This window comes from Rhinopithecus bieti, unplaced genomic scaffold (genome assembly GCF_001698545.2).
Source record: "Rhinopithecus bieti isolate Rb0 unplaced genomic scaffold, ASM169854v2 scaffold_37505, whole genome shotgun sequence".
NCBI lineage: Eukaryota > Metazoa > Chordata > Mammalia > Primates > Cercopithecidae > Rhinopithecus > Rhinopithecus bieti.
In genome coordinates, this window is record NW_016815797.1 from 872,474 (window position 1) to 894,969 (window position 22,496).

The 22,496-nt window shown below is 36.6% G+C and overlaps 2 protein-coding genes across 5 annotated transcripts in view; one reads left to right on the forward strand and one right to left on the reverse strand.

Annotated features, from left to right (window-relative positions):
- Nucleotides 1-22,496, reverse strand: part of CENPP (centromere protein P) — a 279,336-nt gene that overhangs the window by 199,940 nt on the left and 56,900 nt on the right. The gene's annotated exons all lie outside the window — the stretch shown is intronic.
- Nucleotides 986-22,159, forward strand: OGN (osteoglycin). Of its 2 annotated transcripts, none has more exons than XM_017853703.1 (7): nucleotides 986-1,185; nucleotides 2,289-2,456; nucleotides 4,514-4,607; nucleotides 12,585-12,743; nucleotides 15,409-15,611; nucleotides 19,783-19,878; nucleotides 20,284-22,159. In XM_017853703.1, the coding sequence occupies exons 1-7, from the start codon at nucleotides 1,006-1,008 to the stop codon at nucleotides 20,452-20,454; spliced, it is 1,071 nt and encodes a 356-aa protein (XP_017709192.1). In that variant the 5' UTR covers nucleotides 986-1,005; the 3' UTR covers nucleotides 20,455-22,159. The 2 variants fall into 2 exon arrangements, with proteins under 2 accessions (XP_017709192.1, XP_017709191.1); XM_017853702.1 differs by having other exon boundaries at nucleotides 990-1,185; nucleotides 2,209-2,456.

Consider the following 22,496-nt stretch of genomic DNA (forward strand, 5'->3'; position numbering starts at 1 on the left):
AGCTTACTTGTCAATATCTTGTTAACTTGCCACACAATACAAAACAAATCAATGTCTGTTGTTTCATTATTATATATTTCACAGTCTTTAAAGAGTTTTATTGTATCCTTGAAGTCATAAAACCAACAATTTATATCAACTCAAGCCAGACAATATCACAACTAAATTTAAGATAATTCACATTCAAATAAAAACGTCAGTATTCAAGTCTTAGTTTATTTAAGCTTTGATTTGAAAGGTTCTAAAACAATTTTGACTAGAAAAGAAGACAAATTGGTATTCTTTCATTTTCTTTTTTAATATTAATAAAATATATATCCATATTTGTTAAATTTTTAGATAAAGAAGAAAATGTTAATTTGATTGTTAAAGCACCAAGGAGGAATTTTTTAAAGTGACTCTTTAAAAACATCTTTCAGAGTTTGCTTGTATGGGTATCTACAACGCCACTTTAACTTTTAAAACCCAATTTCAATAATTAAAGTAATTTTATAAAGTTTCTTTCATTCAGCAAACAAAAGTATCTTTTACTATCAACCTCAAAACTATAAATCGAATTGACTTTTAAAAGGCTAATTTTATGGATCAGTTTTCTTATACGTAACTAAAATAAAGGGGAGAAAACCCCAAATGACAAAACTATAAAATAATTTGTCCTAAAACTAATTTTATACTGGAAATTTCTTGGCTACACATTAATTATGGTATTAGGGCAGTATTTTTAATCCTCATAAAATTAACAACATGGACTATGTTTTCATTTGGTGTTCTATTTCATTCAAAAAGCAGATGTTAAATCTCCTGGGAAATCACCAAAATGAAAAGGATGACTTTATATCATTTTCATAAACTAATATTCACCAAAACACGAATGTTTATTACACAATAATAAAATGACACAAGTTTACAGTCAATTAGTTGAAGTGGACTGAGTGTAGCAGTTACAACAAATATCTTAAGCACAGTTCTCTAGTACAACACACTGCATTTCACCCTAGAGAAAGAATGCTGGCAAAGATCTCTACCACATGGAAACTGTTCTTAAAGCTGCTGGGCCCTGAAATTTTACTCAGCAGTTTGAAATCAAGCCATAGCTTTTCTCATTCACCCTCCCACTTGGGGCTAATGCACAGACATGAACATCTATTGAGGAAAACCACAAAAAACTTCAAAACAGCTACAACGGTAGGCTTACTTTTATATATTATTTTAAATATTGTTTGTTAAAGTGTGACTCAGCTAATAGGCTTAAAAATGTAAAGGCCATCTCTGGTTTAAGTTTCAGTTACCTCAAACAATTAATTTTTAACAAGTACTTATGTATATCATTGCATAACTTTAACATCCACGCAGGCAAGAATAGGGTGCTGCAAAAGTCACAAATCCATTTTCACTGAAAATGAAATTATTCTTCATTTTCAACCTCTGGATTTTTGACAAACTGGCATCTACAATGCAGCATCAGCAACTCTGAGTGATTCTATTTGAAGTTACTTAAGAAAAAGTCTGAAATGTGCACCCACCAGAGAAAATCCACTGACGAGCCTAAACGAATCTTTTCTATTACACTCCTCAAAGTTCTTTGGCTAAAGTCCGGTGTTTCCTCCAGCCTGGGATGCTATTCTTTCAGGTTTCACAGCTTAAATTAAAATACAATACTATTAACTAAAATTGTCATCACCTATTAAAATTACAAAACTAAGAAAATTAAAAACGTATGGCTTTTCCTATATTCTGCACCACCTAAAGGTGTTAATGACTACTTTTCATAATGTTAAATTTAAGTTTTAAAACTTTTCTTGGAACTTGTTTCTGTTCATACCAATACAAATCAAGAGTTCTTATAAAGTAGCTAAGTTGAAATATGATATTTTTAACTCACATGAGACAGGATCTTGGGACTTCATTTTAACTATTTATACTACAGGTATCCTAAGAATATTTCAATTAAATATTAGTATGTCTGGTGAAGGCACTTAATTAAGAAACTTAAAATTATCAATCTTTCTTGAATTTCTGATAGAGAAGAAATAAAACTATTTTCCGAAACTATTTTTCAGAATGCTCACTGATACGTAATAACTGCTGGCATCTAATTAAAGATCACTAAGGGTTAAATATTGTTCTCTGGCCCTTACTGCGTACACCCTGCCAAAACATCCTCTAAGCTTTTAAATATTGCTTCCATGGTCTGAATTTTATTTCCAGGGAAAAGAGAGTTTTGTCCCACAGTCAGCAGGCCACTAGTTTATTAACTTCCAGTCACCTTGATTTTTGCTGAAATGAAGACTCTGCAGTCTACACTTCTCCTGTTACTGTTTGTGCCTCTGATAAAGCCAGCACCACCAGCTCAGCAGGACTCACGCATTATCTATGATTATGGAACAGACAATTTTGAAGAATCCATATTTAGCCAAGACTATGAGGATAAATACCTGGATGGAAAAAATATTAAGGTACTTTATTTCTACTCTAAATTCAGCTTCTAAAATGCTGCCCATTTAAATGCATGTTTTTGTTTCTCCTGAATGTGTCTGACAAGGTAAGGGGAAGGGAAAATCACTTTAAATGATTCAAATGAATTCATAATAATTGTCCCTAAGATTATATTTTTAGAGTATGTATGCTTTTCAAATTAATAAATGGTACCTATGGTAACCAAACATTATCTATAGTAACCAAAAAATAAAACTTAAAGAAAACTAGACTTTAAGATGGTCTCTGACCAGTTGCAATTTATATATTAAGTAATATTACACAATGCCCTATATTTGCAACGCTGTGTTGCCTCAAAAATAAATGAGCAGAAATGTGTATATGGAGAAATAAAGATGAATTATCAGCTTAAGGTCATTATTATAGAAAACAATTTTAAGAAAATAAATAGAAGAGTACTGGTTATTTTGATATCAGTAGCATTCCACAATAATTTATATATGCCATCCACATACAGTACCAAAAACTGAAAACCTACTCGATACAGGACTTTCTTTTTAAATCAGCTTTAACAGTTTAGACCCTCTATCAATTTGTACCAAGTAACTGTAACTGTCATTGAGTTAACACTGCAGGGGTGACGTTATACCACATCATTCATTCCCCACCTTTATGGGCAAAGTAATTACTTGTAGTTTTCTTGACACACAGAAATGAATGCTGGATAAAGAAAAAGTTAATACAGCACATTAGTATCTGTTGCCCACTATGTATGACACATACACATACACACTGGAAAATGAGAAATTCAGCCAAATATATAACAATACTGATTGTTTCAGAAGTTCTTCTCCACTATAAATTGGATGATAAAGACTGTAAGATTGACCATTTACAACTGCTACTTTCTCTTTTCTTTTTTTGCAGGGGTACACGATGAGCAAATGTTAACACCACAGTTTCTTTCTTTCAGTTAATGCTTTTAATATGATAGCATTATTTTTGCCCATCACTAAGACACAAAGGATAGGTATTACTAATTATAGCTTCAAGTTAAAGAAAAAAAAAGCCCATCATAACATAGGCTATTGGCTCACTTGGATGATTTGAATCTATTAAAAACACTTTGAAGATTCCCTGATCCCTAAAGAGTTTAGAGATGATTTTTCTCTCTGCTTCTTCTCTTTACAGGGCTTTAGAAGTTTCTTTATCTTACTATAAATGCAGGATTTAAGATATTTGTGGAGTGGAGTAGAATCCAACAGGACTTGATATGCAAACACAGAGTAGAGGGAAGAAGTTCAACTACCTCACAAATGGGAGAATGAAGGTGAAGGACAGAGTCAGGAGTCAAGACCGATACTAAAATGGAATATGCTTACAAAGGACAGAAAGAATAGGATACCACATAATACACTGTAATCTAATGGCAGAAAACGTACTCTCCAACAATAGGAAAGAGAGGATTTAAATTATAGCTACTCCAATTTCCCCAGAATTAAAGGCCTACACCATTAGGTGTAAGGGTAGGTAAGGTAAGCTGGAATAAAAGGGCTCCAAGAGCCAGGGCTTAATGGAGGCATATAGGTAATTAAAGGGTCACCCCAAGAAGAGACCTAAAGACCTTAATCAGTAGTTTATACTTGCGACATGGCTGAAGCTCTAGTCTTGCTCAAAATGGTAGAATCTGAATGAGAAACTCAGCTCAGACAAGACCCCTGAGGAATAGTTTCACCTCAGAAAAACTTTCATTCCAATTCAGGGAATTCTCACCCAGCTTTCATTTGGAATTTCAATAAGTTCAACATTTATTAAGCACTGAGTATAGCTACTGGAGATATAAAAACAAAAACACCCAGTTCTTTTACTGAAGGAGCTCATAGTCTAGAATAAAAACAAGCTAAACAATACTTGCATTGTAATTTAATAAATGATAAAATGGAAATATGTATGAAAGCCTAATGGAGCACAAAAGAAATGCCATTAATTGTAACTACAAGAAGTTGCCTGTGATCCCTCGGTTTTACAGTAACACAGACTTAATCAAGCTAGGTAACAAACTTTTATTTTCCAATAGGAAAAAGAAACTGTGATAATATCCAATGAGAAAAGTCTTCAATTACAAAAAGATGAGGCAATAACACCATTACCTCCCAGGAAAGAAAATGATGGTAAGTATCATCTAAATATTTTTCAAATGGATCCTTTATAAATAGCTATAATGGACTTTATTCCTTGTGGTAATCAAAAACTGACTCAAGATACAGTAAATACAAACAGTGGAATTTTGTTTCCAATGATAAAGTCAAACAGGTATACTGGGAGTGCACACCATTTGCCATCCCACATTATAAGTGACAAATGTGGAACGAGAACTTTTGAGAACAACCAACGCTTAGCCTCCACAAAGTGTGGATTCTGTCCATATAAAATCTATTCAAGAAATTCTTAAACAAGGATTATTTGCCAAATACAATGTACAGCCTCAGTATACAGTAAATATAATTAGTGCCTTTAAGAAACTCACAGAACAGAAACATACATATACATCAATAATTATCATGTACATTGCAATTAAAACAATAGAAAACTTGTCATGAAATAACAAATTACAAGTCCTACTTAATAATTCCTGTGTATTGGTTTACTCTTACTCTATCACAGAACATTATTTCACCTGAAAACATGACAAAAACCACATATTAATTTCTATATTGCTACAATAAAATGAAAATGAACCATAACAGAAAATAAAGCTTAAAAAATGAGAAGTATGATAGTAAAAATAGATTTGAATAAATTTAAAGACATCCCAGGCTGGGCGTGGTGGCTCACGCCTGTAATCCCAGTACTTTGGGAGGCTGAGGTGGGTGGATCACGAGGTCAGAAGTTCAAGACCAGTCTGGTCAAGATAGTGAAACCCTGTCTCTACTAAAAATACAAAAAATTAGCCAGGCGTGGTGGCAGGTGCCTGTAATCCCAGCTACTCGGGAAGCTGAGGTAGAGAATTGCTTGAACCCGGGAGGCGGAGGTTGCGGTGAGCCAAGGTCGCGCCACTACACTCCAGCCTGGGCGACAGAGGGAGACTCCGTCTCAAAAAAACAAAAAAAAACAAAACAAAACAAAGAAACAAAAAACAAAAGACAGCCCTTGTTCTTGGATAGAATGACTCAAAATCAAAAAGATGTCAGTTCTTTCTAAATTTATAAATGTTAAACAATCCAACTAAAATTACCAATAAATTTTTTTATAAAGCTGGAAAAACGGATTCTAGAATTCATATGGAACAACATGTAACAAATAGCAAGGGAAACAGTGAACAATGACAAGTACATGTAGGAATCAGATGTATTACACATTAAAATATATTATAAAACTCTAAAAAGTGTGATACTGGTATATGAATAGACAAAAAGATCAATGAAATAGAATAGAAAGTCCAGAAACAGACAAAATACACATGAAAATTGAGTACATACTAAAGGTACCAACCCAAATCACTGAAGCAAAATGGTCTTTTAAAAAAATGGTGCTGGGAGAAAAAGCCATTTGAAGAGGGGTACATTTAGATCCATACCTTACACAAAAATAAACTCCAAATAGACTAGCAATCTGAATGTATAAAATGAAACCATACAAGTACTAGAAAATAATCTGGGTGCAGGGCGCCTCAAAATCCAGAGACAACAATAGAAAAGAACAATAAATATGGCCCTACAAATACCTGTGACAAAGTCAAAGGCAACTAAAAACTGTGAAAAATATTTGCAACACATACTACAGATAACTAATATAACTAAAGAGCTAACAGATAATATAACTAAAAATAAAGAGCTAGTATCTCTAATTTATAAAGCACTCTTAAAAATCAAGGCAAACAGATTAACCAAAAATCCACTGGAAAAATGACAATTCACGAGATAATTTAAATGATTTGACCCAAATAAATGTTCAATCTCACACAGAGACATACAAATTAAAATTACATTGAGACACCATTTTTAACCTACCTGATTGAAAAAGCTGAAGTATGACAACACATTAATATATTCCGTGAGCAAGGCTCTGGGGTAAGACACTCATACACGACAGCAGGAAGGCAAATCAGCACAATGCTTTTGGACAGGAACTTGGCAATATCCAACAAAATAAAAAATGCACTTACTTTTTGACGTAAGAACCAACATTGAGTGGTTTTTTTTTTTTTTTTTTTGAGACAGAGTCTCACTCTCAGGCTAGTGTGCAGCATTACGATCTCGGCTCATTGCAACCTCCGCCATTTGGGCTCAAGCGATTCTCTTGCCTCAGCCTCCCAAGTAGCTGAGATTATAGGCATGTGCATGCCAGGTTAATTTTTATATTTTTAGTAGAGACAGGTTTCACCATGTTGGTCAGGCTGATCTTGAACTCCTGACGTCAAGTGATCCTCCTGCCTCGGCCTCCCAAAGTGCTGGTATTACAGGCGTGAGCCACTGCGCCTGGCCAACTTTGAGAAATTTATCTTGATGATATACTCCAAAATAAAATACAAATGCAAAATCACTAAAGCATTGCATGCAATTGCAAAATATCAGAAATAATTTAACTGCCCAAACACTGAAGAGTAGTTGAATAAACAAGGGTAAATCCAACACAAGAGAATAGTATGCAGTTGTAAAAATGAATGAGGAAGATCTCTAAGAACTAACATGGAGTGATTTCCAGGATACACTACGTGAAAAAAAAACAAAGTGCAAAAGAATATCTATAATATGCCATCTTTCACGTAAGAAAGAAAAGGATATAAGAAAATATTATGTATCTGCTTATTTCTGTGAAAATAAATACAGGCTAAAAAGAAATTGGGGGAGAGTGGATGGCAGTTCTCTGCATATACACTTTTAATGTAGATTTAATTTTAGAACAATGCTGTTTCGTACAGTCAAAAAACCAAATACATATATAAATGAAATCAACAAGAATAAGGTAAAAAGAATCCAAATTGGAATATAAACATAAAAACATAAACTTAATTATATTTCAAATTAATAACACACCAAAGGAGGAAAAAACTCTAAGTAACTGTTAAACACAGCATTTTGCCTATATACCTTCAGGCTAAGGAGAAAAAAGAACTACAAACAAATACGAAGTTCTAGTGACTAGGTTTGTTATGCACAGTGTTATGACTTAGCAATATTGGAACTACTTAATGAGTGTGCCAGAACTAAGTAAATATGTTGTAAATAATAAGAGCCAGGTTCCTCACTGTCAGGGAAACATTACAAATATGGAAAGGCAGAAGGCTAGAAAGAATGCTGCGGAGTTGGTTTGGAATAGAAGATACTAGTATTAACTCAGGGTTTGTATATATAAAGAGATACAGAAATATAGAAATGTTTATCTGTTTATCTCTGTGTGTATATGTATACACATTAGTATATGTTATACATATGCATGTATATTGTATATGTTTATATCCATATATGGTGCATGTATGTGTATTATCTATGGAGAAAGAGACAAATAAACACACACATTTATTTCCTAGCTGTCTCTGCTGAAAGAGCCTAGAAGCAACATTGATCTCAATGGCAATGAGCACACTCAGCACCTACATCTTGGTTTCTAATACCATTCTCCACTAAAAGACACCAATGGTGGCCCAGTGTGATAGCTCATGCCTGTAATATCAGCACTTTGGGAGGCCAAGGCAGGTGGATCACCTGAAGTTAGGAGTTTGAGACAAGCCTGGCCAACATGGTGAAATCCCGTCTCTACTAAAAATACAAAAAAAAAAAAAAAAATTAGCTGGGCATGGTGGCACATGTCTGTAATCTCAGCTACTTGGGAGGCTGAGGTAGGAGCATCACTTGAACTCAAGAGGCAGAGTTGCAGTGAGACGAGATTGTGCCATTGCACTCCAGCCTGGGTGACAGAGCAAAACTCTGTCTCAAAAACAAATGAACAAACCAAAAAAAAAAACCCAATGCTTTCTGAAGAGATAGCTGATTTCAGGGTTGGGCAGGAAAAAATGCAAGGTTAGTTTGGGACATCTTGCTATGTTAGAAAATAAGGAAGTTCTCAAAGAATAATGGGGGAATTTATTTATTTTTTTTGAGACAGGGTCTTGCTCTGTTACCCAGGCTGAAGTACAGTGGCATGATCATGGCTCACTGCAGTCTTGACCTCCTGGGCTCCAGCAATCCTCCTGCCTCAGCCTCCCAAGTAGCTGGGACTACAGGCATGTGCCACCACACCTGGCTCATTTTTGTATTTTTTGTAGAGATGAGGTTTCACCATGTTGCCCAGGTTGGTCTCAAACTCCTAGACTCAAATGATCCGCCCACTTCGGCCTCCAAAAGTGCCGAGATTACACACGTGAGACACTGCATCCAGCCTCCCGACAAAATGTTTTTAAATCCATCAAAACATATGAAAGAAATAGATATAAAAGACGTTTATGGGAAGGCCAAGGCGAGAGGACTGCTTGACCTCAGGAGTTTGAGACCAGCTTGGGCAACAGAGTGACACCATGTCTCTACAAAAATTTTAACCAAGAAAAAGCCAGGTGTGGTGGCACAAACCTGTAGTCCCAGTTACTTGAGAGGCTGAGGCAGGAGAATCACTTGAGCCCAGAAGGTCAAGATTTGCAGTGAACCATGATCATGCAACTGTACTCCACCCTGGGTGACTGCATGAGATCTTGTCTAAAAAAAAAAAAAAAAAAAAAGTACGTAAGACCTGTACACTGAAATCTAGATAATGCTGCTAAAAGAAATTAAGGAAGACCTACATATGAGGAGAAATGTATTATGTTCGAGGTCTGGAAGACTCAATATCATTAAGATGTCAGTTTTCCCCAAATTTAGAAATTCAACACAATCTCAATCAAAATCCTAATAGGTTTTTTTGTTTGTTTAATTAACAAACTGATTCTAAAAAATATATAAAAATATAAAGGACCTAGAATAGTCTAAACTACATTGAAGAAGAAGAAAGTGGCAGGATTTATACTAACAAGACTATTATAAAGGTACAAGAATCAAGACACTGCAGTATTGGCATAAAAATGTTAAAGTGGATCAATAGAACAAAATAGAATCCAGAAACAGGCTAGCCTGAAGTAACCAACTAGTTTTTGACAATGTGACAACACAATTCAATGAGGAAAGAATAATCTTTTTCAAAAATGGTGCTGAAAGAACCAGACAACTGTAGGAAAATTTTCAAAAAAGAATCTTAACCCTTCCTGGCACCATATATAAAAATTAGCCCAAAGTATACCCCATACCTAAAGGTAAAGATCTTAAGCTATACAACTTCTAGAATAAAATAAAGTGTCAAATCTTGGTCAGCAAACATTTCCTAAATACAACACAGAAGCCATGAATTATAAAGGAACCAACTGTTCTTCATTGAAATTTAAAATGTTTCATTTTCAAAAGGAAAACTAGTAAGAGCAAAAAAAAAAAAAAAAAAAAAAAAAAAAAAAAAAAAAAAAAAAAAAAAAAAAAAAAAAGGGAGGCCAAAAAAAAAAAAAAAAAAAAAAAAAAAAAAAAGACAAGTCATCAAAGAAAATATAGGGATGCCAAACAAGGACATGAAAAGATGCTAACATCATTAGTTATCAGAGAATGCAAATTAAAACACAACGAGATACTACAACATGCCCTACATTTCAATTGCTAAAATTAAAAAGACTGACCATACCAAATTTTGGCAAGGATGTGGAGCAGCTGGAACTCTCATATGCCACTGGTAGGAATGTAAAATGGCACAGTCCTTTGGAAAATAATTTGACACTTTCTTCAAAAGATAAAACATACATTTATAATAAGACCCAGACATTCCACTCCTTAGGTACTTACCCAAGAGAAATGAAAGCATTAAGTCCACACAAACTTACACATAAATTTCTTTGAAATAGTGAAAACCTGGAAACAACCCAATGTCCATACGAAATGACCATGTAAATTGTATATACTGAGACAACTGAATACTACTGAGTAATAAAGAAGAATGAACTACTGATACAGATTGAAACTCAAAATAATAATGCAGAGTAAAAGAAGCCAGAAAAGCGGGTAGATATTACATGTTTCTTTTACTATAAAATTCTCTTAAATGCAAACTAATGTATACTGACCAAAAGCAGGTCAGTCACTGCTCGAGGACAAGAGTGGGAGGGAGAGATTACCAAAGGGCAGGAGAACACTTTTTGGAGTGACAGGTATGTTAATTAACTCACTTGCAGTGAGGGTTTCATGGGGGTATACATACGTAAAAATCATATTTTGTACAATTTAAATACATGCAATTAATTGTAAGTCAACTGACCACAAAAAGCTGTAGCAGGAAAAAAAGCTTGAAAGGGCACTCACTGCCTAATCTGTGACGATTTGATTATTAAAATAAACATGGATTATGACTCATGGGACACAATTCATGTTGATATGAAAATATCAATTAAAATTTCAAAAAATAGGCTGGGCACGGTGGCTCACACCTGTAATCCTAGCACTTTGGGAGGCCGCGGCGGGTAGATCACGTGAGGTCAGGAGTTCGAAACCAGCCTGGCCAACATGGTGAAACCCAGTCTCTAGGCCAACATGGTGAAACCCTGTCTCTACTAAAAATACAAAAAAATTAGCCGGGCATGGTGGCACATGCCTGTAACCCCAGATACTTGGGAGGCTGAGGCAGAACTGCTTGAACCCGGGAGGCGGAGACTGTAGTGAGCCAAGATCACGCCACTGCACTCCAGCCTGGGTGACGGAGCAAGACTTCGTCTCAGAAAAAAATAAAAAAATTCAAAAAATAAAATTTGGCATGTTTATTTAATATATTTAAAATATATCAAAATAGGTCAGGTGTGGTGGCTCACGTCTGTAATCCCAGCACTTCGGGAGACAGAGGCAGGCAGATCACTTGAGGTAATGTTTGAGACCAGCCTGGCCAACATGGTGAAAATTTGTCTATACTAAAAATTCAAAAAAATAAAAAAATAGCCATGTGTGGTGGCATACTCCAGTAATCCCAGCTACTCAGGAGCTGAGGCACAAGAATCACTTCAACTGGGGAGGTGGAGGTTGCAGTGAGCCAAAATCACACCACTACACTTCAGCCTGAGCAACACGGCAAGACTCTGTCTCAAAAATAAGTAAGTAAATAAATAATAAAATATATCAAAATATATAAAACAAGTTCATATTGATATAAAAAAATAAGAAGAGAGTGCCAACTAACAAATGTAGAAGGAATGATGGAATTAGACAATCACTATTTGGTTACTCACAAATGATTCAGGTAAAAATCATCAATGGATGCTAAAACTAGCATATGAAAGTACAATGTCACATCAGACATTTAGATTCTCAAAGTACTTCTCCAGAATTACTTACTAGTTATGAAGTGAAAAATATTAACTTTACTCAGTGAGCAACATGGCATACACTACTTGAAACAAGTGACCAAAGATATTAACAGGAATGGGATAAACAGATATCATGTGCTTTTGGACACACAGCACTGAGGATCCATGGTACTCCTGCCAAAAATGAGAAACCTCTGTCAACTGAAAGGCATTCTGCAGAATAAATGCCCTGAAAAAAACTAAAGAAAAAAAAGAAAAGCTCTACACTTTTCAAAACAGAAAAGGTATAAAAAACAAACATTAAGAAATGTTCCAAGAGGCATGACAAGTAAATGTAATAAATGACTTGGGGTGCTAAGGGATCCAAACAGTGCCTACGATTACTCTAATTTTCAAGTTAATGGTTTCCTTATTTAACTAGTGGTTACTAAAATCTAGCTACTGTCACAAATCTGAAATATGTTTCTCACACATCAAACTTAATAAATCAAGCTCATGTTTACTTTAACTCCCACTTTGTAAATTTTTTTGGTTTTCAAATAAGGAAATGTAACTGTCAATCAATTCAACAATTAAGCAATCACCAGTAAAACAAAATAAAAAGAGATTCTCAAACAATATTCTGGTGAATTATCAAGACAACATAGGTAACGAGTTACCATGACTTTCTTATGATTCTGTAAAACATCTCTTCAAATTAGTAATAGCATTCATAATAGCAATAATTTTACTACTAGAGGCGAAATATTTTCAAACTATGTTCATATTTTTACGATTTTATTTCCCAATTTAGAAATGCCCACGTGTCTGCTGTGTGTGTGTTTAAGTGGCTCTGTATACTGTGAAGAAGTTGACATTGATGCTGTACCACCCTTGCCAAAGGAATCAGCCTATCTTTACGCACGATTCAACAAAATTAAAAAGCTGACTGCCAAAGATTTTGCAGACATACGTAAGTTAAACTGGAATATGATTATTAGTATTTAACTCATATAAATACAAGTTTCTATCTAGTTGCTGCCTATCACATATAGGTTTGTCACTTGGACTATATAAATATCGAACATGTTTCACAAAAGTCCATTCATTTGTTGGTGAATCATCTTTCCACTTAGACTCTGTGACCTTTGTTTACTGGTGACCTCACTGTCTATGACGACAGCCCATCTAACACATGGGCAATTATATCTTCTCAACTCCAATACTTCAAGATCCCTTGCTTCTGACACTGAGCAACACCAATATAACTGGGATGCTTTTCCAACCACAATGTTTTATTTCCTAATTGCACTATAAAAACACAGAAACTGCTTTTTCTTACTTTAACTAATGGTTCTTAAACCTGGCTGCATATTAAAATATCTTGGGAAGTGTTTTTTTTTTTTTTTCTTCCCCCACCCCGAGATGGAGTCTTGCTCTGTCACCCAGGCTGGAGTGCAGTGGCATGATCTCGGCTCATTGCAACCTCTGTCTCCCAGGTTTAAGCGGTTCTCCTGTCTCAGCCTCTCGAGTAGCTGAGGTGCGTGCCACCACACCTGGCTAATATTTGTATTTTTGGTAGACATGGGGTTTCACCATGTTGGCCAGGCTGGTCTCGAACTCCTGACCTTGTGATCCACCCGCCTAGGCCTCCCAAAGTGCTGGGATTACAGGCATGAGCCACTGCGCCCGGCAGGGAAGTATTTTTTAAATACTGATACTAGGTCCTACTTCCCAGGGGTTGTAATTCAGATCTGGGGTAGGGCCCAGGCAACATCATTAAAAACAAACTCCTTGGATGATTCTAATATGGAAATAGTGTTGAGAACAGTGGAATTTAATTCCTTATCAGGTCATTATCAATCTTGAACTTCTAGCAAACCTTAACTCAATTAGAGTGTTGCCATAAGCACACCGGAATCCTCCATTTCTGCAGCACCAAATCCCAGTCCTAGATAACTAATTTCTTGTCAGTTTTCTAGACTCCTAATATTGCCAAGAGTTCTGAAAAAAAATCACACCAAGAAATGCATACTGGCCCCACTACGCATTTATGAGATTAACCATAACCAGAGTCATGCTGCCACTGATAGCTCCCAAATGTGGACTGAAGTATAGTTGATCCTCGTTATTTGTGGATACCGTATTTGTGAATACCCACTTGCTAAAATTTATTTATAATCCCAAAATTAATACACATGGTGCTTTCATGGTCATTCTCAGACATGCTCAGAGTGGCAAAAAATTTGAATTACTTAACATGCACATTCCCATCTGAGGTTGAAGAAGGTAACACTGTCTTCTGTTCTGGTTTTCATAATGTAAATAAATGCCCTGTTCACAGTCTATTTAATGACATGTTTTCACATTTTTGTGCTTTGTGTTTATGATTTTGCTGTTTATTGAGTTTTGTTTTTTTGGGAGGTGTTTTTGTTTGAGACAGGGTCTCGCTCTGTCGCCCAGGCTGGAGTGCAGGGGTGTGATCTTGGCTCACTGCAGCCTCTGCCTCCTGGGTTCAAGGGATTCTTATCCCTCAGCCTCCCAAGTAGCTGAGACTACAGGCATATGCCACCACACCTGGCTAATTTTTTTATTGTACTTTTAATAGAGATGAGGTTGTGCTATGTTGGCCAGGCTGGTCTCGAACTCCTGACCTTAAGTGATCCGCCCACCTTGGCCTCCCAAAGTGCTGGGATTACAGGCACTTGGCCTGATTTTGCTGTTTAACATGACCCAACACATGGTGCTGAAGTGATGTCTAACATCCCCAAGCACAAAAAGGCTGTGACATGCCTACAGGGAAAATATGTTAGATAAGGTTTGTTCAGGCATATTGAGTTACACTGCAATATTAATGATTCAATAATATATATTAAGCCAAGGGTCCTTAAGCAAAAACACATAAAGTTACGTACTAATTAGTTGATGGAAATGTGTGACCAGAGGCTCACAGGAACATAACCCTGTATTTCTCCTAGGAATAATGGCTCAGTATTTACACATTCAGCACTTGTGGTAATTGTATAGAACACGATTCCTGTGAATAAGAAACAATTGTATTTCCTAATTATCCCAGATATAAGTGATGCACACGCAAGTACACACACACACACACACACACACACACACACACACACTGAATTTCTCTCTCAATCTGTGTCACTTTAACAAATCAGGGAACATCTTTGTCTTTGTTGTTGTTAAGCGATAAGGCATAGAGAGATTAAGATTAAGATAACATACTCAAAATCACAATGCAACATGCCAGCAAAAAATTCAAAAAATATTACATGATTCCAATCAAATGTAATGCTTACTTTCCATGATTTGAAACAAGAATTTCTTTCAAACTGCCTGACCATCCCAAGGAATTTGAACAGAGAAAGATGAAAAGACTCAATTAACTTTAAGATCACTTTCAAACCTGAGATTCTAGGACTCCAGCCAGAAAGGGCATCAATTTCAGGCACAAAGAGGTGTTCAGTGATCATTCCACAAAACTTTACTGGGCTATGAATTGTAAACACTCTACCAGGCACTAAAAATGAAAGATGCTTGAGTGATCTGTTAAACGCTTTTCTTCAGTCCATACAATAAGAATTTTACTTATTTAGTTTTTTGTATATTTTTCCCTCTAGCTAACTTAAGAAGGCTCGATTTTACGGGAAATTTGATAGAAGATATAGAAGATGGTACTTTTTCAAAACTTTCTCTGTTAGAAGAACTTTCACTTGCTGAAAATCAACTACTAAAACTTCCAGTTCTTCCTCCCAAACTCACTTTATTTAATGCAAAATACAACAAAATCAAGAGTAGGGGAATCAAAGCAAATGCATTCAAAGTAAGTATTTTATAGTAAAACTAAGCATAGTATGAGTGACAATATGATAGATAAAAGAGAAACTTTGGTCTAGAATTGTATTTTGATTACACTTAAAAACTATTTTGATTTAATAAATGAAGGCATTATTTACATAATAAATAACCATCCTATTAGGCTCATTCAGCTTAGCTTATACCCATATCTCAGCTAAAATACATAACCTTTGTTTTATTTCATGGGACTATTTTTGTTTCTCATTTTTTCACTTGTTCACACAGCAAATATTTATTTAGACAGACATGGTTGGCCCCCTCATGGCACTTACAGTCTACAAAAGCTCAAAATGGGGCATTCCTGTGTTTCTTTTTCCTCACAATGTCAGCAAATTATAAATACCAGAAAACATAAAGATCCAAAAGTAAATACTGAATTTAACTTTTCATATTTAAAATATTAGACTATGAAATTCTATAGGGAGATTTTCCTTTGAATTTCATGATAGCATGTAATACAAAATTTTTTTATGTAGTAAGAATTAAATACATTTTTTTTTTTTTTTTTTTTTGAGACAGAGTCTGCTCTGTCGCCAGGCTGGAGGTGCAGTGGCGGATCTCAGCTCACTGCAAGCTCCGCCTCCAGGTTCACGCCATTCTCCTGCCTCAGCCTCCGAGTAGCTGGGATTACGACGCTCCGCCACCTTCGGCTTGTTTTTTTTTTTTTTTGTATTTTTTAGTAAGAGACGGGGTTCCCGTGTTAGCCAGGATGGTTCTCGATCTCCTGACCTTGTGATCCACCCGTCTCGGCCTCCCAAAGTGCTGGGATTACAGGCTTGAGCCACCGCGCCCGGCCAGAATTAAATACATTTCCTAATTTAACAATTCAAGGAAATATTATGTAGGAAAAAGGTAAGGTAATCTACTTCGGTTTAGGTAGACAATTTGTCTCAAAATGCATGGTCTACAGAAGCAATCACTTTAGCCCAGGATTTCCATAGCTCTGATGTAATCATTCCCCAGATAAAATGATGATCATGCCACTCCTGGTAACAGACATAACCTTATTCAAAAGGCAAGGTTTCTTGCTTCTAAAGGTAACCTCGGAAAGGACCTAAAACTATCAAATATTCATTTGAATATCTGATTCAAATATCAAAGTTTATGACAATCACACACAAGTAAATTCTGTCAAAAATGTACAATCTGTTAGAAAGTGTAGAAATAGTCCATTTTTTCATTTTTCATTACAATTAAGGTATCTTTTTTCAACTTTAAGGGACATTTTAAAGCTACATCAGAGTTCGTCTGCTATTTCTTATAAGGAACTTAGAAGTTAAGGGACTCTTACGGGACTTTTTAAAAGCAGATACACCTTTTTTTTTTGGAGATGGAGTCTTGCTGTCGCCCAGGCTGGACTGCAGTGGCGCGATCTTGGCTTACTGCAACCTCCGCCTCCCAGGTTTGAGCAAGTCTCCTGCTTCAGCTTCCCAAGTGGCTGGGACTACAGGCATGCACCACCACGCCCGGCTAATTTTTGTACTTTTAGTAGAGATGGGAGTTGGGCCAGGCTGGTCTGGAACTCCTGACCTCAGGTGATCTGCCCACCTCGGCCTCCCAAAGTGCTAGGATTACAGGCATGAGCCACCGTGCCTGGCCTTTTTTTTGTTTTAAAGTTGTAATTTGAAAATATTAGGCCGGGCGCGGTGGCTCAAGCCTGTAATCCCAGCACTTTGGGAGGCCGAGACGGGCGGATCACGTCAGGAGATCGAGACCATCCTGGCTAACATGGTGAAACCCCGTCTCTACTAAAAAATACAAAAAACTAGCCGGGCGAGGTGGCGGGTGCCTGTAGTCCCAGCTACTCGGGAGGCTGAGGCAGGAGAATGGCATAAACCCGGGAGGCAGAGCTTGCAGTGAGCTGAGATCCAGCCACTGCACTCCAGCCTGGGCGACAGAGCGAGACTCCGTCTCAAAAAAAAAAAAAAATTAAATATTAATTTGAGTTGGTCACTCTTTGAATAACAGACCTATAAAAGCTGATCAGGCCAGGTTCAATGACTCACGCCTGTAATCCCAGCACTTTAGGAGGCTGAGGCAGGTGGATCACTTGAGGTCGGGAGTTCAGGACCAGCCTGGCCAACATGGTGAAACTCTGTCTCTACTAAAAATACAAAAATTACCCAGGCATGGTAGTGGGCGCCTGTAATCCCAGCTACTTGGGAGGCTGAGACACGAGAATCGCTTGAACCTGGGAGGCAGAGGTTGCAGTGAGCTGCTGAGATTGCACCACTGCACTCCAGCCTGGGCCACAAAGCAAGACTCAGTCTCAAAAAAAAAAAAAAAAAGGAGTTGATCAACATTTCACAAAAAGAACATTTGAATATTCTGGGGTTTACACAGGAATTACAGAAGGGATTTATGACAAGTTGGTATGAAAATAATATACTTGGCTAGGCACGGTGGCTCATGCCTGTAATCCTAGTACTTTGGGGAGCTGAGGCGGGCGGACTGCCTGAGCTCAGGAGTTTGAGACCAGCCTGAGCAACATGGTGAAACCCTGTCTCTACTAAAATACAAAAAAATTAGCCGGGTGTGGTGGTGGGCACCTGTAGTCCCAGCTACTTGGGAGGCTAAGGCAGGAGAATTGCTTGAACCTGGGAAGTGGAGGTTGCAGTGAGCCGAGATCATGCCACTGCACTACAGCTTGGGCCATAGAGCGAGACTCCATCTCTAAAAAAAAAAAGAAAAGAAAATAATAAACTCAGCTGCCCTGTAGTTTTGTTTAATGTCCTAGGCTGCTACAGTCACTAGTAGAATTAGGTTATTCTAACTCATGTAAATGAGACTCACTGGGAAGACCAGAGCTTAATGCCCATATGGTGGAAGGGTAGGATGCTTAAGAAAGTATTAAAATAGCAACACAGAAAAGAATTAGCAAAATCTAGCACAGGATGCATATTGAAGACAAAGTAAAAGAGTAATGTTAGGGGAAATTACAATTACACACAATAATGGGTTACTGATCATGAAGAATAATCCAACATTAAGCCCTTAGGGAAAAAAACCTGCATCAAGCTGTTTACTAAACTGCTTTGGGAAACATCTTGCTAAGCACACACTTTTTTTTTTTTCTTTCTTGAGATGGAGTCTCGTTCTGTGGCCCAGGCTGGAGTGTAGTGGCACAATCTCTGCTCACTGCAACCTCCGCCCCCGGGTTCAAGCAATTCTCTTGCCTCACTTAGGCTCCCTAGTAGCTGGGATTACAGGCATGCACTACCACACCTGGTTAATTTTTGTATTTTTAGTAGAAAAGGGATTTCGCCATGTTGGCCAGGTTGGTCTCGAACTCCTGACCTCAACCACCTGCATTGGCCTCCCAAAAATTGGGATTACAGGCATGAACCACCACACCTGGCTAAGCACACACATTTCTTTTTTTTTTTTTCTTTTGAGACAGAGTCTCACTGTCGCCGAGGCTGGAGTGCAGTGGTGCGATCTGGGCTCACTGCAAGCTCCGCCTCCCGGGTTCACACCATTCTGCTGCCTCAGCCTCCCTAGGAGCTGGCACTACAGGCCCCTGCCACCACATCTGGCTAATTTTTAAAATGTTTTTAGGCCAGGCGCGGTGGCTCATGCCTGTAATCCCAGCACTCTGGGAGGCTGAGGCAGGCAGATCACGAGGTCAGGAGATCGAGACCACCTAACACGGTGAAACCCCGTCTCTACTAAAAAAATACAAGCACACACATTTCTAAGGAGTAATCACTTAGCTAGAAATTGGTGGAACTGAGATGGGAAACTCCAGAGGTACAGTAGAGGGTATGGCAGCACCAGGGTCAAAATTCAATCCCACGTAGGAACTCATCTCATTAGCTCCTATCAAGACAAACCCAAACAGTACCAGAAGTTGGCATTAGAGCTGGATATGCAGAGATCAGATGAATGGACAGAAAGGTGGGGTATGTGGCAGAGCTCCACTGGCCATCACAAAGGATCAAAATACACTACACGTGAAGCCAGAAAAAAACCCAAACAAGAAACAAGTATATGAACAATTGATACAACTGATGTATTTATATCAATATGGAAGTCTGTATATATAGACACATACTCATATGCACATACATATTGCTTGAATCCTGTGAAAGAATGTACAGAACCTCAATAACACTCACATGAAATTTTTCTTATAGAAACTGAATAACCTCACTTTCCTCTACTTGGACCATAATGCCCTGGAATCCGTGCCTCTTAATTTACCAGAAAGTCTACGTGTAATTCACCTTCAGGTATGATGGTTCCTTTCACAATATCTGACTCTAATTACCTATGAGTCAAAATCCTGTGACTCATTGGGAACCTCACTTATTCACATAGAAAGTTTGGTTACATCACTGTGGTAGTGTGATAGTTGAATGCCTGCCTATCAAAAAGACTAGGCTCACGAACTTTCTTCCCAGAAGTCCAGATTCCATCCAGAGCATAACAAGTAGACCCGCACAGTAGGTGTGAAGTCTGCTCTTGATTGTATTTGTCTCCAGGTGTACATTTGAGTATTTCCTAATTAATTTGACACAAGGATTTGAAGTGAGGGGGCACTCACACCTCTGACTTAGGTTTCCTTTACCCATTATATAGCATATGAACGGTTGATTTCAGATTTCTGAACAATTTTTTCTTCTTTTTTTTTTCAGTTTAACAACATAGCTTCAATTACAGATGACACATTCTGCAAGGCTAATGACACCAGTTACATCCGGGACCGCATTGAAGAGATACGCCTGGAGGGCAATCCAGTTGTCCTGGGAAAGCATCCAAACAGTTTCATTTGCTTAAAAAGATTACCGATAGGGTCATACTTTTAACCTCTATCAGTACAACATATAAACTAAAGTACGCATACATTTATAGTCTGTCTCAACAATGTGTAAAGAAACTTAAGTATTGGTTTAATATTAACTTTGTATCCCATTTAGAAGGAATTTGATATTTTAAGCAAGGATGTTAAAATCTTACATATAATAAGTAAAAGTAAGACTGAACATCTATGTTCAAAACAAAGTAATATGAAAATATTTAAACAGCATTACAAAATCCTAGTTTATACTAGACTACCATTTAAAATCATGTTTTATATAAATGCCCAAATTTGAGATGCATTATTCCTATTACTAATGATGTAAGTAAGAGGATAAATCCAAGAAACTTTCAACTCTTTGTCTTTCCTGGCCTTTACCAGATCCCAAAAGCATTTAAGGTACGTGTTCCAGAAACTTTGAAAAGCTAAATGTTTCCCATGATCACTCATTCTTCTTTTATGATTCATACATTATTCCCTATAAAGTAAGAACTTTGTTTTCCTCCTATCAAGGCAGCTATTTTATTAAATTTTCACTTAGTCTGAGAAATAGGGGATAGTCTCATATTTAGGAAAGCTTTCCAAATAAAATAAATGTTATTCTCTGATAAAAGCTAATACAGAAATGTTCAAGTTATTTTACTTTCTGGTCACACAGTTAATGTCTTCAGTAAAATATTTTCTTTATCTAAATATTAACATTCTAAGTCTACCAAAAAAAGTTTTAAAGTCAAGCAGGCCAAAACCAATACGCTTATAAGAAATAATGAAAAGTTCATCCATTTCCGAGAGGGTAACCATAAAGTTCTCTATGGTAAAGTCTTTCAAATATGAAGTAACTGCAAAATATTTTCCTTTTATACTATAGAAATGAGAATCTCATCAATAAATTAGTTCAAACATAAGATGAAAACAGAATATTCTGTGGTGCTAGTGCACACTACCTTCCCACCCATACACATCCACGTTCGCTGTAACACAGTGAATATCCACAATCAAGCTTCTGAGTAACTTTCTGATTACTCATGGTAAACTGATTACTCATGATAAACCTAAGTCAGATAAACTGATATGACTAACTGCAAGAATCAAATCTTCTATCTGAGAGTAATAGTTTATGATGACTCAGTGCTGCCAGAGTAAAGTTTCTAAAATAACATTCCTCTCGCTTGTACCCCACTAAAAGTATTAGTCTACGCATTGCATTGAAGTTAAACACAAAATTATCAGTGTTTTAGAAACATGAGTCTGGACTGTGTAAATAAAAGTACAAACATTATTTCCATCATAAAGTATGTATTGAAATCAAGTTGTCTCTGTGTGCTATTCCCAGAATACATACTTATTCCTATTTTTAAGCATTTGCTTCTGTTTTCCCTACCTAGAATGTCAGATGTTTTTCAATTATCTCCCCATTTGTCAGTTCACCTGAAGATAACATTTTTCACTAAAGCATCTGAGATCTAAGACTACAATTATTATTCTAACAATGATTATTAGCTCGTTCACTTATTTTGATAACTAATGATCATAACTATGATACTACTTTCTCATCATTTTGTGTGCATGCCTCATTTCCCTGTGACTTAAACCTCACTGAGAGCGCAAAATGCAGCTTTATACTTTATACTTTCAATTGCCTAGCACGATAGTGAGCACATTTGAATTGAATAGACAATAAATATTGCAAAATAAAATCCATCTAAATAGAAGGTTCTGTTTTATTTGGAAAAATTGACTCTTTAAACTGTCATAATCTTGAATGCTTGTCATCTTTCTAGTTTTCAGAAAATAATGTATTCTTATATTATTTTATGATAAAACTTATGGAGCAAAACACCATAAAATAACTCTCAAATTAAGAAAAAATTCAAAAGTCAGTAGTTTTAGATAAGATGATGATAAGGGAGAAAGAGCATTGGTAAAAGGTATGAATTCTAGAATTAAAGAAATCATTTGGGGATTTCTAGATAAGAGGATATGAACATGCATACCTTACACCTTCATATACACAACCTTAAATCACAAAGAAAACAAAATAAACAATAC

Excerpts from the sequence above, each read along its gene's own strand:
- OGN (XM_017853703.1), top strand. The coding sequence starts at position 1,006 with ATGCTGGCAAAGATCTCTACCACATGGAAACTGTTCTTAAAGCTGCTG. Across the intron at positions 2,457-4,513 it reads TGGATGGAAAAAATATTAAG|GAAAAAGAAACTGTGATAAT; the intron begins GTACTTTATTTC and ends ATTTTCCAATAG. Across the intron at positions 12,744-15,408 it reads CAAAGATTTTGCAGACATAC|CTAACTTAAGAAGGCTCGAT; the intron begins GTAAGTTAAACT and ends TTTTCCCTCTAG.